The sequence below is a fragment of the Phoca vitulina genome, unplaced genomic scaffold, assembly GCF_004348235.1.
Source record: "Phoca vitulina isolate PV1807 unplaced genomic scaffold, GSC_HSeal_1.0 scaffold43, whole genome shotgun sequence".
Classification (NCBI taxonomy): domain Eukaryota; kingdom Metazoa; phylum Chordata; class Mammalia; order Carnivora; family Phocidae; genus Phoca; species Phoca vitulina.
This window is the reverse complement of record NW_022589746.1, coordinates 4,024,934-4,043,418: the sequence shown is the minus strand read 5'-3', so window position 1 is coordinate 4,043,418 and position 18,485 is coordinate 4,024,934. Positions and strand designations below refer to the sequence as shown.

The 18,485-nt window shown below is 40.0% G+C and overlaps 1 protein-coding gene across 3 annotated transcripts in view; it reads left to right on the top strand.

The window, feature by feature from the left end:
* Positions 1 to 18,485, top strand: part of PCNX2 (pecanex 2) — a 304,545-nt gene that overhangs the window by 26,671 nt on the left and 259,389 nt on the right. For all 3 annotated transcript variants that reach the window (XM_032430306.1, XM_032430305.1, XM_032430304.1), the window contains exons 2-7: positions 1,704 to 1,909; positions 2,504 to 2,624; positions 3,307 to 3,343; positions 9,868 to 11,139; positions 16,102 to 16,249; positions 16,388 to 16,533. In XM_032430306.1, the coding sequence (XP_032286197.1) occupies positions 1,704 to 1,909; positions 2,504 to 2,624; positions 3,307 to 3,343; positions 9,868 to 11,139; positions 16,102 to 16,249; positions 16,388 to 16,533 (1,930 nt within the window). The remainder of the gene's footprint in view (positions 1 to 1,703; positions 1,910 to 2,503; positions 2,625 to 3,306; positions 3,344 to 9,867; positions 11,140 to 16,101; positions 16,250 to 16,387; positions 16,534 to 18,485) is intronic.

Genomic DNA, 18,485 nt, shown 5'->3' with positions numbered 1-18,485 from the left:
CCAAGTTACATTATAATTTAAACAACTTTTATAATCTAAACAACTTTTGAATATAATTTGTGTATGATAGGATGCTAATCTATTCTCTGGACATTTGCTGGGTTTTATTCTTCCTTTATCAGTTTCTTCAAACTCACTCTCTAGCTTTAGCCTGAAATTTTTAGACCCGAAATATATAGACATGTTAAGAAAAAGTGTTGGGGACTATTAGTGGCCCCATCACTCTTTCTCTTTTAATTCCTCTCTGTATTGCTTGAAGTTCATCACAGCTTCTCCTCAGGAGGTATGTGTGTCAATGGGAAACTTATCTGCTTCCAGGTAGGGAACCTGACTTTATTTCTCTCTCTCTCTCATATCTATCTATCTATCTATCTATCTATCTATCTATCTATCTATCATCTATCTATCTATCTATCATCTATCTATTTGTTTTATTTAATCAATCTTTCATTCACTTATTTATTAATTTATATTTATTAGTGGACCTTTTTCCCATGAAGTAAAAGCAAGTTAGTGATGGTGAAAATTCTTCACTCCAGCTTTTACTTGTTGGTGACAGTTTTCCTTTTCCTTTATTCTTTTTGTTTGGCCATGTGGTTTTTGGAGTGGTCTTACCTAGATGATGGATTATCATGGGACCATGGTGGGTTGTGCAGGGGCTGCATGGGAGCAGACTTGGGCTGGGCTATGTTGTTCACAGGCCCAGCAGGTTCAGGTTGAAGGAGAGACTGCACTTATCACTGGATTTCTTGAGATCCTTTAGTGAGATGCATTGATAAAAGGGTCTTGCTTTTTATTGAGGCTGTCCTTCATATCATCTTGAGACCCTGGGATCTATTTCAATCTCCAAAGATAAGAATTTAGTTTAGGAAGGACTAGAGAACCTGCAATCGTCCATGGTCCTGGGAGAGAACTAGGAAGGTATGTGGGGGATCCTACAGAGTAGGACAGTTTCATGGATGCTAGTGATTCTTTTTGTTTCTTGAGGGGATTGGCCAGAATTGAACCGACCTTCACCATGATCTCCATGTTCAGATCCTTTTACACGAATGTAACTATCTTCCTTTTAGAAGCAATGTGCCCTTTTGTGGCCCCTTGCCTGCATCAAACCACTAGGGGAATACATGTCCTGATGGTGTTAACCCAACAGGAGAGCACGGGAGGAAGGAAGGACGGAGAAAGGAAGGAAGGAAGGAAGGAAGGAAGGAAGGAAGGAGGGAGGGGGGAGGGAGGGAGGAGATGTTACATTAACCTTTTCCCTTCCTTCTTTCTTCTGTTCTCAACAAGGCTTTTTGTGCTTTGTTGAAGGAAACAGCATCTCAAAGGCCTTTCTTCGGGCTTTGCTACAAGCATGCGTGCAGGAAGGCCAGATCAGGTTCTGGAAAAGAACTAGAAGGACATGGAGAGGCTGAATATAAAACACCTTCTGTTCTGTGGGGTTCTTGCCTGCAAATGAAATGTTGGTCATCAGCTCGACTAGTACCAGAACCTGAGAAACAAGAAAGATGTTTTTAAAAAGATAAAAAAGATAGCAGCTCTTTCTTTCTCCTCAGGTATCGCAACCAGGAAAAGTTGTAAAGCCAATAAAATTTGAAATCTTGCCCAATTTGTATTCAATAAATAGTCCAACAATGCTTTCAGATTTAAAACAAAAGATCATCCTGCAAACGAATGAATTTTTTTCTTTCTTTTCTCTTCTTTAGGCTTTTCCTCCAAATGCTATCACTGCATTTTTTTACTGCAGTTCAGTGACTATATTCTTCACAATAATCAAATTGGTCAGTTATCGCCTACACCTCATGTTTGATAAAGGAGAATTAATTCAGCAGAGGCCCTCCGGAAAGAAAGAAAAGCCAAATAAAGACAAAGAGGCCAACAAGGAACATATAACTAATCACAAAATTCCAAGGTAACATTTCTATTAATGTGTCAGTTCATAATTCAAATGTTTTAGTTTTGGTTAAATTTTTTTTCATTTATTAGTGGTTTATGAAAACACACCAGTATAGGCAGACACTAATATGTACATTTTTCTTCTCTTGAAGCATACACTTAAGCATAAAATTGATACTGATAATCAAGATGGTTTAACTATTCATTTGACCTTATGTTGTGCTCTGGAATTCATTTGCATTAGGCTTAACACAGCCAAATATTTGACTTCAGTGTTTTTATCTTGTCATCTAAGTGCTTAGTGCATGCCAGAGTATTTTCAGAAAGAACATTTGTGTTTGTTAATATAGAAGTAATACATTGCACAGACTGAAAAATTAAAAGTGATTCGTGAGTGTCACTGTCACTATTCTTGTCTTTATTTCTGATAGTTCCTTTAGAAAGCATGTCTTATTTTAAAAGAATATTTATTATTCTCCCTTAAATACAAAATTTGTGTACCATGAATATTACAAAATAGATTCTAGGAAAAGGAGTTGGTTAAGGACTAATACAAAGTCATAGTTCTATTTGATAATATCACCGCTCTTGTGTTTCTTCTGTGCATTAGCAATAACAGGCAGATTAACAATGGCAAAAAGGAAGAGCCTCATCGAAGCCTCTCCACGCCTCCCCTCCGCTGCAGCTCCCGAGGGCAAAGCATAAACTCTCATCACTCATCTGGGCCACTGGTCAGTGTGTGTTTTTCTGTTTCATGCTGTTCTTGTCACGTAGTGTTGATCATGCCTAAAATGGGAGCGTGCAAGGGTAGCAGTTCTAGTTGTCGACACTGCCCTTGGGCTGGTGGTGTGCCACATCTCAGAGTATGGAAGTGACCTCAGGGGAGCCCTTGGACCATGAGATAAACACCCAGTCAGGTGCTGGACACACCGCCTCGGCCTACCCCTGCCGGGCCTGCCACCCTGGCCCGAAGAACCTATCAGCAGACCTTGACCTCCTTCTCCCCTCTGCTGTCATTCATTGTCTTCCCCTGGAATCAACTGCACCACTCCACATTAAATCACAGCTGTCCCTTGGGAAGTCAATAAACCCCTTTGCTCTAGATGAACCTTACTGGGCTTTATTCATGGTCATGCACGGTAGCACATTCTTCTCTCTCCTTTTTACTTTCTTAATTATCAAACGCCTTTTATCACAGTACAGTGGTCTTGCTTGGTTATCTGCACTTACCTATATTCTGTATTCGTTTTTGCTATCCATTTTATTAGAGGCTTACGCAGAGTGGACACTATATAGTCTCTTCCCCACGTGCCATTAGGAAAACGAGTAGCTTGCCACTCCGCGCCTGCTGACTGCCTGGAAATGGGCACTGAGCTGAGTCACATATTGATTTTTGTTCTTCCATTTGTTTAGGAGTTGCCGGCACAGGAAACAGTGGAAGATCTCAAAGGTAGAGTGTTTATTATCACCATTTAATAATTGATCACAGCATTATCTTCAGTGAAGTGAAAAAGAACTTTTGGAAAACAGAATGCCAGTGAATTAATTCAAAATAAGAACCGTACCTAAGATTGCATAGTTTTATTTCAACTTTGTTTCTTCAACTCTTAATTTTAATTGTTTTTCATCAGATTTTGTACACTGCGCCTACTTTTAAACTGAATGTTTTATCGAATCCTATGTCATTTTCCTTTCTCCAGTTTGTGCTTATTTCATGTGGCTCAGAATGGCAAATAAAAAACTGGATTAATTCACCATTGGCATACAAACTTCTTATCTTAGTACTTGCATTGAAAAATGACAGAGGAAATGATATTGTGTTCCGTATACCGCATCTCCTTCAAGTTGCCAATTTTGTTTCTGGGAACTTTCTTTTAAGCCCCCAGATTTTTATTTTCCATTTTCACAAAGATTTCATTTTATTATCTTTTGATTGCCTTCAGAAGACTCAGAAAAGAGCTTTTGGAGGCCTGAATTAACTACTTCCTTTCTCTGCATTTTTATTTTTTTGTAGTGCTACTGTAAAGAGAAATGTATGCTTTATTTAAATTTTGAAAGTAGTGTAAAATTTTATCTTCAGGAAAACAGCTGAAATTAGCACTTGGGTCTGAAAACCTAAAATGAAGTTTCTTTTGTCATCACTCAGCTAATTTCCCTGACAATAATGTGTAAAGGATTATTCAAATTCTTTTTTCTATATTACTACTACTGAAAAAAAGTGAACTTTAGTTAGGTTTCAGCTATTTTAGTTACCCACAAAGTTTCATAACACACACACACACACACACACATTGTTTTGTCATATTAGACTACTTATTCCAGATCAAGCTATTAACAGTATTACTCTACATCCTTTCAATGTTTGTTCTGGGCTTTTGACTTCACCATTCCAATTGAAACAATTCCTTCCTTCCTTCCTTGTACTAGGAATTACAGTAGAGGCTCTGCATATATCATTTCATTCTGAGTCATAACAAGTCAACTGTACAGGTGGCATTTAGTCCCACAACTGACTGCTAAGTCCAATGTTTTTTCAACAACACTGCACTGGAGCAATTTTTTTTCCTTAGACCAATCTCATAATACACCATCCTAGTATTCAGTTCTTTTCGTTGTTAAAGGCACAATGGTGTTCTTCTTTAAACAGGTCTATTGAGATATAATTCAGATGCCATACAATTCACCCATTCAAAGTATATAATTCAATGACTTTTAGTATATTCACAGAGTTGTATATCCATCATCACAATCAATTTCAGAATATTTTCATTACCTGGAAAAAAAACCCCAGACTGCTTAGCCGTACTCCTCAATCTCCCCGTCTTCTCCAGCCCCAGGCAACCACTAATGTACTTTCTGTCTCTATGGATTTGTCCATTCTGGACATTTCATATAATGTGTGATCTCTTGTGACTGGCTCCCTTCAATTAGCATAATGTTTTCAAGGTTTATATATGTTGTAGCTTGTATCAGTGCTTCACTTCACTTCATTGCCAAATAACATTCTGTTAAATGACTGTACCACGTTTTATTTATCTATTCATCAGTTGATGAACTTTGGGTTCTTTGCACTTTTTTTTGCTATTATAAATAATGCTTCAGTGAACATTCATTGTGCAAGTTTTTTGTGTGGACATGTGTTTTCATTTTCTTGGCTATATACCTAAGAATGGCATTGCTGGATCATGTAGTAACTCTGTTTTACCATTTGAGGATCTACCAGACTGTTTTAGAAGGCAGGTGCATCATTTTACATTCCTATCATCAATATATGAAGGTCACAATTTCTCCATGTCTTTGATGATACTTGTTATTGACTATGTGTTCGAATATAGCCATTCTAGTGGGTGTGAAATGGTATCTCACTGTGACTTTGATTTGCATGAAATTAGTCACTTTTCTAATGACTAATGATATTGATGTTTCATCATCATCATTATCTTTAGAGAAATGTCTATTCAAGTATTTTGCCCAGTTTTTAATCAGGTTGTCTTTTAATTGGTGAGTTGTAAGAGTTCTTTATATATTTTTGATACAAGTCCCTGATCAGATATATTTGCAAGTATTTTCTCCCACTCTGTGGTTTGTCTTGTCACTTTCTTATTGGGGTCCTTTAAAGTATAAAAGTTTTTAATTTTCATGAAGTCCACTTTATGGTTTTTGTTATTGTAGTTGCTTGGGCTTTTGGTGTCATATATAAGAAACCATTGCTGAATGTGAGGTCATAAAGATTTATCCCTATGTTTTATTCTAAGAGTTTTATAGTGTTAATTCTTATAATCAGGTCTATGATCCATTTTGAATTAATTTTTGTGAATGATGTGGGGTCAGGCTTCAACTTAATTCTTTTGCATAATGTTTATTAGTTGTCCTAGGATCATTTATTGAACAGACTATTTCCCCGCCCCCCCCCATCAACTTGTCGTGGCATCCTATTGAAAATCAATTGACCATACAATAAGGGTTTATTTTTGGACTTTCAATTCTGTTCTTTTGGTCTATATATCTACCATTATGCCATCATCATACCATATTGATTGCAGTTGCTGTGTAATAAGTTTTGAAATTGGGAACTGTGAGTCTCTAACTTATTTTAGCTATCCTGGGTCTTGTACATTTCCATGTGAACTATCAATTTCTTAAAAAAGAATCTGGGATATTATAAGGATTGTATTAAATCTGTAGAAAAATTTGGGGAGAATTGCCATCTTAACAATATTACGTTTTCCAATCCATGAACTTGGGATGTCTTTCCATTTATTTGGATCTTTGAATTCTTTTGATGATGTTCTGTAGTCTTCAGTGCACAAGTCTTGTACTCTTGTTAAATTTATTCCTAAGTATTTTATTTTTTTTAGATGCTGTTATAACTGGGATCGTATTCTTAATTTCATTTTAGCTTGTCTATTGCTAGTGTATGGAAATAGAATTGATTTTTGCACATTGATTTTCTATTGTACAAACTTCCTGAATGTTTATTAGTTCTAAGTTTTTTTAGTGGATTCCTTAGGATTTTCTATGTACAGAATGATTATCATCTGTGAATAGAAATCTTTTGCTTTTCCCTTTCTAATCTAGTTGCCTTTTATTTCTTTTTTTTGACTAATTGCTCTGTGTACAATTTCCAGTACAATGTTTATTGAATGTTGTAAGAGTGGATATCATTGTCTGTTTCTGATCTTATGGGAAAAGCATTCAGTCTTTCACCATTACATATGATGTTAGTTTTCGAGTGTTTCATAAATAGCCTCTATCAGGTTGAGAAAATTCTCTTCTATCTCAGTTTGTCGAATATTTTTGTCATGAGAGGGTACTGGATTTTGTCAGAGGCTTTTCTGCATCTAGTGACATAATCATATAGTTTTGCCATAGTGTCTTTCTTGACATATATATATATTTAGTAATATAGTATGTTTTTACAGTTAAAGTGTCAAGGATAGAAAACAAATGACTACATTTGGTTAGATTTCATTGCTAAGCAATATCTTGGTGGAGTCATTTTGGGCAACTATTTTTCTTGGTTTTCCAGGTAGGAAATTCATTATTGCATTTTTACTTAGGGTTAAGCAGGTACTGAGGTGTGACGTGCTAATGTATTCACAAAAGACCCACTTATAGGCCACAGTATGACTTTATTCATGTATATGCAATAAGTTGTAGTTGACCAACTTTCTTCTCTTGGCTTTCTTTTCTTGGCTTTTTACATTTTCCTGATTGTCTTCCCTCTCAGTGTCCTTTGATTGATCCTCCTCTGTTGTTTGACATATAAAAGCTGGAGTATCCTTGGTCTTGGTCTTGGGCCCCTTTCTCTTCTCTAGATACTAGGTCTCCATTGGCGATCTCATATCTAGCTTTAAATACCATCTATGTGATGATGGTGAGTAAATCTGTTTCTCCAGTTTTGACCTCTGTCTGGACTTCAGTCTCATGCATCCAGCTGCTTACACCTATTTCCTCCTGGATAAGATGTCTGATAGTCATATTAAATGGATCACCACTTTATCTCTCCATTGCTGTCTCTAAATCTGTACTTCCTCTGGGTTTCTCCTTATCAATAAACAGTCCCAGCACCAATCCCATTATCAAAGCTTTAAAATCAAGGAGTTTTCCTTTGTTTGTCTTTCCCTCACTACCTTTAGCTTTGATTCATCAGCAAGTTCTGTCAATTTTACTCCAAAACATATTTCAAATTTGTCTATTTCTCTCCATGTCCACCACTACTGCCCTAGTCCAAAACACCATTATTCATCAACTGCAACAGCTTCTTCCCTGGTCTCTCTTCTTCCATTTTTTTTTTTTTTTCTTTATGAAGAAGAGGTCTTGTAGTGCCCTTCTCTTCTTCCAATTTTGTCATACTTCACCACAGTCTACCCCTCATGCAGTAGGCAGGGTTATTTTTAACAACCTAATTCAGATCATGTGCTCCTTTGAAAAACTCCTGCTGGGTTCACATTATTCTTAGCATAAAATCCAAGCTCCACACTGCTGGCCTTGTTGATCTCTCTTGCTCTCATTCTCCCTTTGCTTTTTCTACTCCAGCTTCACGGACTTTCTTTCTCTTCCCCAAACATGCCAAGTGAGTTCCCATCACAGGGTCTTTGCATTAAGTCCTTATTTGTTTTAAAACCTGGGGTGCTCTTTCTTCTCATCTTTATGTCAGGAAATGGTCCTATTGGCTTATTAATCTGTACAATCATAATTGTGTGGTGTGGGAGGTAATGAAGCAATAAAAATGCATTATGAATGTGTTCTATAGACCCAACCCAATACCTTGTTCCTGAGGCCCTGCCTGGTGGTTTGGATTTCTCATGCAATATTCTCAACAAATGCACTTGATATTGGTCAGTCAAGGACAACCTCTTTGATGAGACAATATTCAAGTTGAGATCTGAATGGCAAAGTAAAGGAGGCATACACATAGATAGAGAGAGAGGCCATGTGAGGGAGTAGAGGAGGGTCAGATCAAGACTCAGAGGATCTGGGCTCTACACTCAGCTCCATCAGTAGCGTGGTAAACTTGGACAAGTTTCTTGACCCTTCTGTTCTTCTATTTCCATGAAAAGGTATCTACTCTGTATAGTAGGAAAACCTGCATAGGGTTGCTACAAAGTAAAATGATCTTCACTGTTATCGTCAGCTAACATTCTTGAGTGTGGATAAAATAACTGGCTGGTTTCTTTGGAGGATTCAGTGAGTACGAACTATGGTTGTTTTTCTAGAACTCTGTACGATCCAGTTAGGAAGATAATTTATATAAATAAAGCTATAGTTTAAAAAGTATATGGTAAGTAAAGTTTAGTTCTATAGACATTAATTGCTTAAGGAGTTCAGAAGAGAGCTTATTTCTGGTTTAGGTGATCAGGGGAAGTTACATGTTGAAGGAGGGATATGAAAAAAGCCTTGAGTGGGGTCTTCAGTGGGTGAAGAAAAAGAGCACTCCAGGTGGGAGAGCTATGTCCAGAGTTTGTACTCAATTCTTTCTACAAAGTGCGCCTGGTGGCAGAGGAGAGTAAGTAAGCCCCCAGAGAATAGTCTTCATGATAGAAGTGAACGAAAATTGAGGATATTTATTGATTGAATGACAATAAGGCTAAGCAAGAAAGAACAACGAAAAGATTACCCCAAGATTTCAAGCTTAAGAGACTTAGGGAATGGCAGGGTCATTAACAGATAGAGGGAAGCTGGGAGAAGGACAGAGCTCACTTTCAGCCACCATCATAAGTATGTATTATTGCAGATACAATTTAGAAATGTTTTGAAAAATCTATGAACCACATTGGAAATGTGAGGTTATTATTTTCCTCAGGTCAAGGCCCCAGCAAGCCCATTGCTAAGCCCTTGGTCTGGTGCTTTCCATGTCTTTCCTTATAGATCCTCTTGAGAGCCTTAAGAGGTTGGTATAATTATTCCTATTTTACAGAGAGGAGGTTGAAGATTAGAACGGTGGTTCTCAACTGGGGGTTTCTCCCTAGGGAACATTCGATAATTTCCAAAGGCATTTTCCATTGTCATGATTGAGGACAGAGTTGCGACTGGTATCAAGCAGGTAGAGGCCAGGGATGCTGCTAAACATCTTACAACGCGTGGGACAGCCCCCCACAGCAAAGATTTATCCGGTCCAAAATGTCAGTAGCTCTGCAGTTGAGGATCTTGGTTTAGAGGGATTAGGTAATTTGCCCAAGGTAACGCAGCTAGTAAGTAGCAGAGCCAGGACCTTTCCGATAGGGTGTCCCAAACATGGTGTTGAAACCCGCCCGCCTCCCAAGGCCACAAACCAGCAAAATCTAAAAGCCTGAATTATTATTTTAAATGCAGAGATTTTAAGAGCAATTTCACAGTGGAGGTGATATTTAAAAAATAAGCATCCAGTCACAGTGGTGGCCAGAGCTCCTCCTAGCTTTGTCGTTCGGAGGTCTTGTGCGGGCGTTATTCATCCAGTTCGGGAGCTAATGCAGTTCCTGCCGTCCATTTCAGGTGTCATTCTCTCGGAAGACCAAGCGGTAGGACCAGCGTCCTCTACCTCACCCGCTGTTAAAATGGAAAGCTCACCTGCTTGTAGAGCGTCCGGCCGGGAAACCATGACCGCTCCAGCAGTACCCACGGAGCCAGCAGTGGCAGAACCTGGAATCGGCGACACAGCGAAGGAGAGAGGAGGCCAGGCGCAGCGCCCCTTCCGCCACAGGTCCGAGGGCGGCTTAGTGGAGAAGGAAGCCTTGAAGAAGTCGCCGCAGCTGTCCTTGTCTCAGTACGACCCACTGGAAACGGACGTTTCCTTCCAGCCCTGGGGCAGTGAGAATTCCGTCCGGAGTCCGGAACCTGTGGTTTGTGCCCAGGGCTCCTTAAGGGAACAGTGGCAAAGCCAGTCAGCCGAGGACAGCCTGAGCGGCAGCGGCCCCCAGTGCAACACGGTGATCGCCAGAGCCGCGCGCGCGGACCCGCCCCCGAGCCAGGAAGTGGACTGCTCGGACAGTGAGGTGGCTGTCACTCTTATTGACACTTCTCAACCTGGAGACCCGCTGAGTCTGCGGGAGCCCATTAAGATCGTCATCACCATGAGCAGCAGCCCGAACTCCCTGACGGACTTGGAAAGCTCGCTCCCCCTGAAGGTGATCGGCACCGAGAGGGCCGGCTTGAAGTCGGACGCCGAGCCGGCCGCCCCGGGGGTGGCCAGTCCTCCCAGCACGGAGCAAAGAATTCCTGTCATCACCCTTGAGCTCTCCGAGGACGGGGGAGGAGGCGCTATGTGTCCCGAAGGCAACGGAAATGACAGGACCCCGGGGAGATTGACGGTGGAGGCGTCATCCAATCAGTGTTCGGGCTATGAATCCGCGGAGGGGGGAAATGCCCCAAAGGATGGCAGTCCGTCCCCGGGAGACCGCTGTGACACAAGGCCCCCCTTCACACCTCACGAGGTCCCCGAGTCTGAGGGGGGAAAGGAAGGCCAGGCTAACCTTGATCCGTCATCCTGTAAAACTAGCCACGAAAAGAGACACACCCGGGTTCTCAGTGTGGACAGTGGGACGGATGTCTTCCTGAGCAAAACTTCCACAGACATGATCAACGATAAAGAAAAAACAATGCCAACTTCCAAATCTGACCTAGAGGCTAAGGAAGGACAGATACCAAATGAATCCAACTTCCTGGAATTTGTCTCCCTATTAGAATCAATCAATACTTCCAAGCTGGCGGCATCCAGCCAAAGGAGTGGCCCAGGAGAGCAGGACAAAGACAGTGGGCTTCTCGGAGGTACGATTCCACATCAGTTCTGTCGTGACGACACAGAGAAGGCAATCCATATCCTAATGAGCTTCTGTGATTTGGTTTTGCAAATATTGGGTCACTGCTGCTTTGGCCATATTATTGGTAATTGCCAGATGTGCCAATACTAAGCGGTGTGTTGAGCATATATTAACATTGGCTTACTCCAGCAGGAAATTTAAGGCAGAGTAGTGAATGTTTGGCTTCCCTAGAAGGCAACAATATTTATTTCCAAGGAAATGAGCAATTATATTTTATCACCATGACAAGAACTCACAGATTTCTCCCCCTTTATGGAACTGATGCATTCTGGGAAAGCTGATTGTAAAGCACATTTCTGTGAGGTGAACCCACTTTTCTGTTGAATTCCATTATGAAATCCTTATATGCAGAGCTCCCTAATTATCCCGACTTGTAAACATAATTATAACAAACATGCAGCTCCTAGTGTGTGCCAGGCACTGTCCTAAGCACTTCATGTGTATCAACAGGGATGACTGTACCTTGTGGTTTGCCCCGGAGGGTCCTCATTTACACCATTTTGCCACCATAGTTAGTAATAGCACTGCCTTTCACCCTCAGAGGTGTTCTCAGTTTGAACAATAAATTATACAGTTACTTTCATCTTAACTCATTTACTCCTCATAGAACCTTATATTATGGGTACTATTATTTCCCTTTTGCAGATGAAGCTCAGAGGTTTTCACTAACTTTCCCAAGTGAGTCTAGTAAGTCTAGGAGAAGTACCAGAACTGAGCTTTGATCCTAGGCAATCTTGATCCAGAGCCAATGCTCCTACAAACTATATTTCCTTTATGAATGTAAGATTCATTTCTTTTCCACTTGCTTAATATCTCTGGGCTCCATATCCTCACTGGCAAAAGGATGTTACTGGACTAGAGTTTTCACAAAATCTTTTAACTTTAAATGTCCATGTTCCTGTGATTGTTGAGTACATTTCTGCCTACGTATCTGATAAAATAATGTCTGTATGGTAGGCTTGCTTGCTGGCAGTTTTATTTGCACATGCGGGCTCCTTTCCTTTGCTCCTTTCCTTTCTCTGCTACTCCCAGAATGCGTAGCACTTAGTGCCAGAACTATCCTTTTGCCCGTGGATGTTCCCTGCTCTCTGGGACAGTCAGGGGCCCCTCTGGCTCCATGTTGGCAATGACCAGCAATTTGCTCGTTTCTTTTGCTTTTCCGGTGTTCTGCCAAAAGGATTGCTGTGCTTGTCAATTGGCCCACCTTTACTTAAAAACACATTAAGTCTGGGTATTTAGCTTATGTAAAGCGAATGTATTCTTCATTTTACTATGTCTCTATATCTAAGAGTCTGCATATAGAGTGATAAGAACAGGGAAGATTCAGGTAAATATTTTAACAACCCGGGCAGTACAAGAAAGCATTGGTTACTTTGGGATAAAAATCTTTCTGATACAGGATTTGGGGGTTCATCTGTTTTATATAAATATTCATGCATCTAGATTAGCACTGTCCAATGCAACTTTCTGCAGTGATGGAAATAGCCCATGTCTGCTTGTCCAGTACAGTAGCCATTAGCCACAGGTAGCTGTTAAACACTTGAAATGGGGATTGTGCAGCTGAGCAACTGAATTTTTAATGTTATTAAATTTAAATAGCCCCACGTGGCTGCTGGCTACCATATCAGACAGCGCTGATCCGTACATGTGTGTCTGCCCAGGATGCAGTGTGTATGGTGGATGGAGCACCAGCTTCGGAACCTCCGAGCCCAGGGCCTAATTTTGGTTTTGCAGTACCAGCTGGGTGAGGTTGGACAACTTACTAAATCCATCTGAGTCACAGTTTCTTCAGAAAAGCAGGAATAACGAACGACAGGTTACAGATTTACTGTGAGGATCCAATTAGGAAAATATGTGAAAAGTTTTGCTCCTTGATCAATTTCAGCCTTTTATTCTGAATTTCCCCTCAGGCCATACGTAAGGTTTATTTTATTTGTCCACTTAAGTTTCTGCTCTTCTTGAATTTTTCAGCCAACCACATTCAATCCAAACAGTATAAAATTGGAAATCTAGGGGTGTGCAAAGAAATATGGATGCTATAAGGTTTTCTATGGAAAGGAACAGGCCTGCAGGTACAGCAGGGAGGGAGGAACTGGAGTGGATTATATGCCTCTTCCAGGAAAGGACAGAGGTTTTTCATTGAAGGATGAAAGAGAAGGACATAGTCTTTTAGTTCTTGGAAGGCAAGAACGAAAGGTGGCAAATTAGATGCTGTTTCAGTGGTGCCTTATGACTTTGAGATCGATAACATCTTCTTGCTCCTCTATCACTACATAATAACTTGCTATGTGTTGTAATCTAAAAACCCATTTCAGAGTGTATTTCTAAGACATGACAGTGTTGAATGATATCAGCAGCCTAGGCAATGTGCCCTCATCTTTCCCCTGCTTGATAGTGAAATAATGCTTGACCTTTACACGATTGTAAGATACATGATTTCTCAGTTCTCTCGATGGTATTCTTATATTTCCAACCCAGGTCCTTTCCGCAAAGGGCTTTATGATTATCTTCAGGCCTTGGGTATATACTAAGGTTCTAGGCTATGAAAAACCACACTCTTATCAAAAGCTTTTAAAACCGTGTTTTCATTTTGTTTTGTTTTGATACGCCTTTCTTTTACTTTGTGGGAATAAACCAAGACCACTCAAGTGAGAAGCAAAGGCTATTACTCAGAGCTTGCTACAGCAAGGGAGTCGCCACTATTACCTGAGTTTTGGCAGAGACTCAAAGGCAGGCAGAGGAGTGGGAAAGCTTTGTAGTGGGGAGAAGAAAGGCTTTAGGTTTGCTCTGACCAGAGGCTGGGAAGCTAGAGGCAGGCTAATTAGAGCATCCTGTGTGATTGGTCATGGGAATATATTTGGCTTTCTCTGGTTGGAAGCAGGGACAAAAATCAGGGAAGCTCTCAGTAATTAATCAAGCCCTGGCCATTTGGGGCCAATTATTATGGGGGTTATTGTTTGGCTTCCAGGACTCTTTGCTAGAAATAATGATCTGACTTCCTACAAGTCTGACTTACACATAGCATATTGGCTTCCTGGGCTGGTTGCTGTAGATTGTCGGTCAGAGTTCTACTTTTATAGAGATCCTATTTCATATTCAGTCTCTTCTAGAATTTCTAAGAAAATAATCCTAAATGAAGGCAGAGATGCTTTTTGAAGAATTATCCGAAGTATGGAAGAATTGAAACAACCTAAATTTACAACAGTAGGGGTCTAGTTCAGTAAATTATGCTGTATCAATGTAATATTACATAACTACCATTTTTAGATGATGTAGAAGAATATCTAACCTCATTAAATATTTCCACTTTAACATAATCATTAAATATCTATATTGTGACTTAACTTTTATAGAACAAAAGAGCATATATGCAAAAAAAAAAAAAAAAAAAAAAAAAAAGACTGGTGTGCTATGTATCAAATTGGCTCCTGTATCAACATGGTGGGGTTAAGACTGATTTAGAATTTTTTCTTTTCTCTTATTTTAAATTACATACAATTAATGTGCACCATTTGTTATAGACAGAAAATTCCTATAAATGTGTCATTTTAAAGGGAAAAAAGGAAAACAAGTAGTCTATATGTAGACATATGTAATGTACCCATTTAAGAGAAGGGGCAACTAAAATATGAGAAGGAGACATGAACAAATGAGTCCAGATACATACAGCGTGAAGGGGGAGAAAGCATTTGCTTTCGCCATTGTGTATGCGATATGATCACTGGCCAAAGCTACTTGTTATGATAGCACTTTCTCACAAATGTGTTTCTTGAAAACTGTGAAAACTTCTATCTTGACAAGCTGTCAAATGAAAGGCAAACATTTTTGTATCAAAGAAATTCTAATGGTAGTTTCACAGATGTGCTGGGAATGTTTATGTTCAGGACTCACAGAGAAGCCAGCAATGTTTCTCTTGAAGTCTGAGGACAAAAACTTTATACCCCAGGGAAGCAAACATAATTTTCCTTTTTGAGGGCCCGGGCAGATCTTGGTGGGCTTTGCGAGTGGCATGTCTTGAAAGGGCCTATAGATTCAAGTCACTCACTTGTGTTCTTTAGACAATTTACTTGGAAGAAGATAGCTCTTGGTATCTTCGGTCTTGGGAAAAGAGAGGTCATTATAACCCGAAAAATGGCCGTTGGGGTATATCCTCAGAAAAGGAAGGGCTGACCCTTAGGGGTGGATTCCACTGTGCGTAGTAGTGTAAGCTAAGACTCTTATTTTGGTCAGTTATTTAAGGAGGATCGTAAAAACTCAAATGACCAATCTGTACCTATTGATCTTGGCATTCTTATTCACCTTAAAATACTCTCAGGGCAAGGAGCAGGTGTAGGATCTCACTGTGTCTTCCACAGGGCCAAGTATATAGTGCGAAGTCACCTAGACTCGAGTGTCTACTTTATGAAGGGACTGAGTCTACCTTTACCTTGAAAATCTAGACATGGAGAATGAGTGAGAAGGAATGATTGATAAGATTTTAAAGTGGTAAATGGGACCTTGCTCCAAAATAGCCAAGTTTGTTTATGAAATTTATTTTCCATCTGACACTGCCCATTTATGAGCTATGAACCTTTCAAGCCCAAGTAATCCAAATGGGTGATTTTCAACCAGCTAAGCCAGTGGTCACTGGAGTTATGTCAAGGGAATCCCAAAATCTGCACATAAAGTAGATGGTGTCCATAGATGTCTAAATAACTTGTCTCCAACATATATGTGCTTATGTTTTTCAAATATATTTAGGTACTTCCATAATTAGTAAAATTAAAATTTATTTAAACACATTCTGAATTCATAGGTGCTATATAGATTTTCTATCTATTCTTGTTTCAGTTTGGTAACTTATTTCCAAGTGCTTTCACACTAATTTCTTATTTAATATTATGTTCACACACAAAGCAATGTTTTTCAGATAACTGCTCCCATGAGAAAAAGGAGGAAATCCAAGAAAGTGAAAAGCCTAATGAACACAGTTCCAAGCAAGGAAAACCAGACCTGCAAAGTCAAGACCACACTAGCACCAGCCCCGTGCTCACTGAGCCTGCCAAGATCACGACCCTGTGAGCGTAACTTACTTACTTAGCTTCGTGTTGGTACGAAGCGTGAAGCAGCTTCATTTTGGTGGCTGCTTCTTTTAATGATTTGTTAAGGATACGGAGGAGTTCCGAATAGTTTTTGAAACTTTTATATATGTTAAGTTTCCAGGGCAATAGACAAAGACAAATAATCTACAGGGTAACTTCCCAGCAAGATAGTTCTGTCTTGCAAGTCATCAGTGGGCCTGAAACATCTGTGCAAGATGAGATGTCTGTGGATGCTATGCATGTCTTCATTGATGAACATGGTAAGTCTTTAGAGCTCTTTACTAAGGAGGAAGAAGGGATAAAGCTGGTGGCTTTCTCACGCCCACGTGGTCTCTTAGCCTCAGTACTAGACTTTGGAACAGGAAGACTTAGTCCTGTGATTGCTCACATACAATGTTCTTAGAGCAGAGTGCCCCCTCCTACCTCAGGGCCTTTGCACATAGCATATCCCCATGCCAACAATGTGCTATTTATCCTTCATATCTTAATTCTAAAGACAGTTCTTCAGGAAAACCTTTCCTGGACTCCCCAGACTTAATCAGGTTCCTATGCTTTTTGCTCTCTGAACACCCTGTCCTTTTTCCTTCTTTGATACTATTATAGCTTCTGATTATTTATTGACTTATAATTTGATTAATGGTGTTGTCCACCTCACAGTTGTGAACTTGAGGAAAGCAGTGCCTGGCACCTAGTAAATATTTCTTGGATGTATGTTGAAAATCTGACCTTGATATATATATTTTAGTGCCTTGTTACAAAAAGGATTTAAAATAGAAAAAGAAAGAAAAAAAGGAGAAGGAAGGAAGGGTAGAAAGAAAGGGAGAAAGAAAAAGAAAGAATTTTAAGTGGCAAGTTCAAAGTTCTGTAGATAAGGGATATAGGTCCTTGTTTTTTGAGGATGGGTCTTTGGCTTAAGTCCCTTATAGATCAATTAATGTTTGTTATTTTACTCTCAAAAGGATCCTGGTTTGGATAATAAATTATATGTTTACCCTATCTACAGATGAGTAGCTTAAGGTTTGAAGTGCTTTTGCATCTGCAGAAATACAAAGAACTGTTTTACATTATAAAGAACAACATTAACCCTTCTATCAAAGCCTCCAGGGGGGCTTTGGTTTGCCCTCATTAATGTATCTCTCGGTGGGCAGCGTCTCCAGGTTGAGGTCCAGTCCTTCAGTCTCCATTCCAGCTGCTTGTCACCAACAGGGTTAATTACGCACCCGTGTCACCTGAAGAAGGTATTCCTAAAACCTCTTCTCGGGGGAGACCACTGACATTTACAAAGTGAACTGATTTTCACACCACAATACCCTGAACCTCTTTAGCAAGCTAATTTAACTCTGCAAATTAATCCCATCTCTTGGTTTTCCTCATTACCAGCGCACTCCACCACTGCTCATCTGCAGATTCCGAGGTGGGGATGGTCTCATGCGTGCCACCAATCGAAGCTGCACTGCGATAAGCCTTTTTTTGCACGGGATACAAAAAACCCCCAGTCATGGCTTACGCTGACCATACTGACACATGATGAAAACATGCAGAACAGCGAACTGAAGGGAATACAGTTGACCCTTGAACAACATGGGGTTGAACCGTGCAGGTCTACTTGTACACGGGTTTTTTTTTGGATAAATACAGTGCAGTATTGTAAATGTATTTTCTCTTCCTTATGACTTTCCTAATAACATTTTCTTTTCTCTGGCTTACTTTATTATAAGAAAACAATATATAAAACATATAGGGGCGCCTGGGTGGCTCAGTCGTTAAACGTCTGCCTTCAGCTCAGGTCATGATCCCAGGGTCCTGGGATCCAGCCCCGCATCAGGCTCCTTGCTCCGTGGGAAGCCTGCTTCTCCCTCTCCCACTCCCCCTGCTTGTGTTCCCTCTCTCACTGTGTCTCTCTCTGTCAAATAAGTAAATAAAATCTTTAAAAAAAAAAAAAAGAAAACAATATATAAAACATGTAACATTCGAACTGTGTGTGAATTGACTTTATGTTATGGGTAAGGCTTTTGGTCACCAACAGGCTATTAGTAGTGAAGTTTTGGGGGAGTCAAAAGTTATATGTGGATTTTCAACTGCGTGGATGGTTGGTGCCTTTAACCTCCACGTTGTCCCAGGGTCAAATGTATATAAAAGTGAATTAAGAGATGGTGCAAATTAATCGATAAAAAGCAATTAAGTAATAGGTAACTGAGGCAAACTTGTCTAA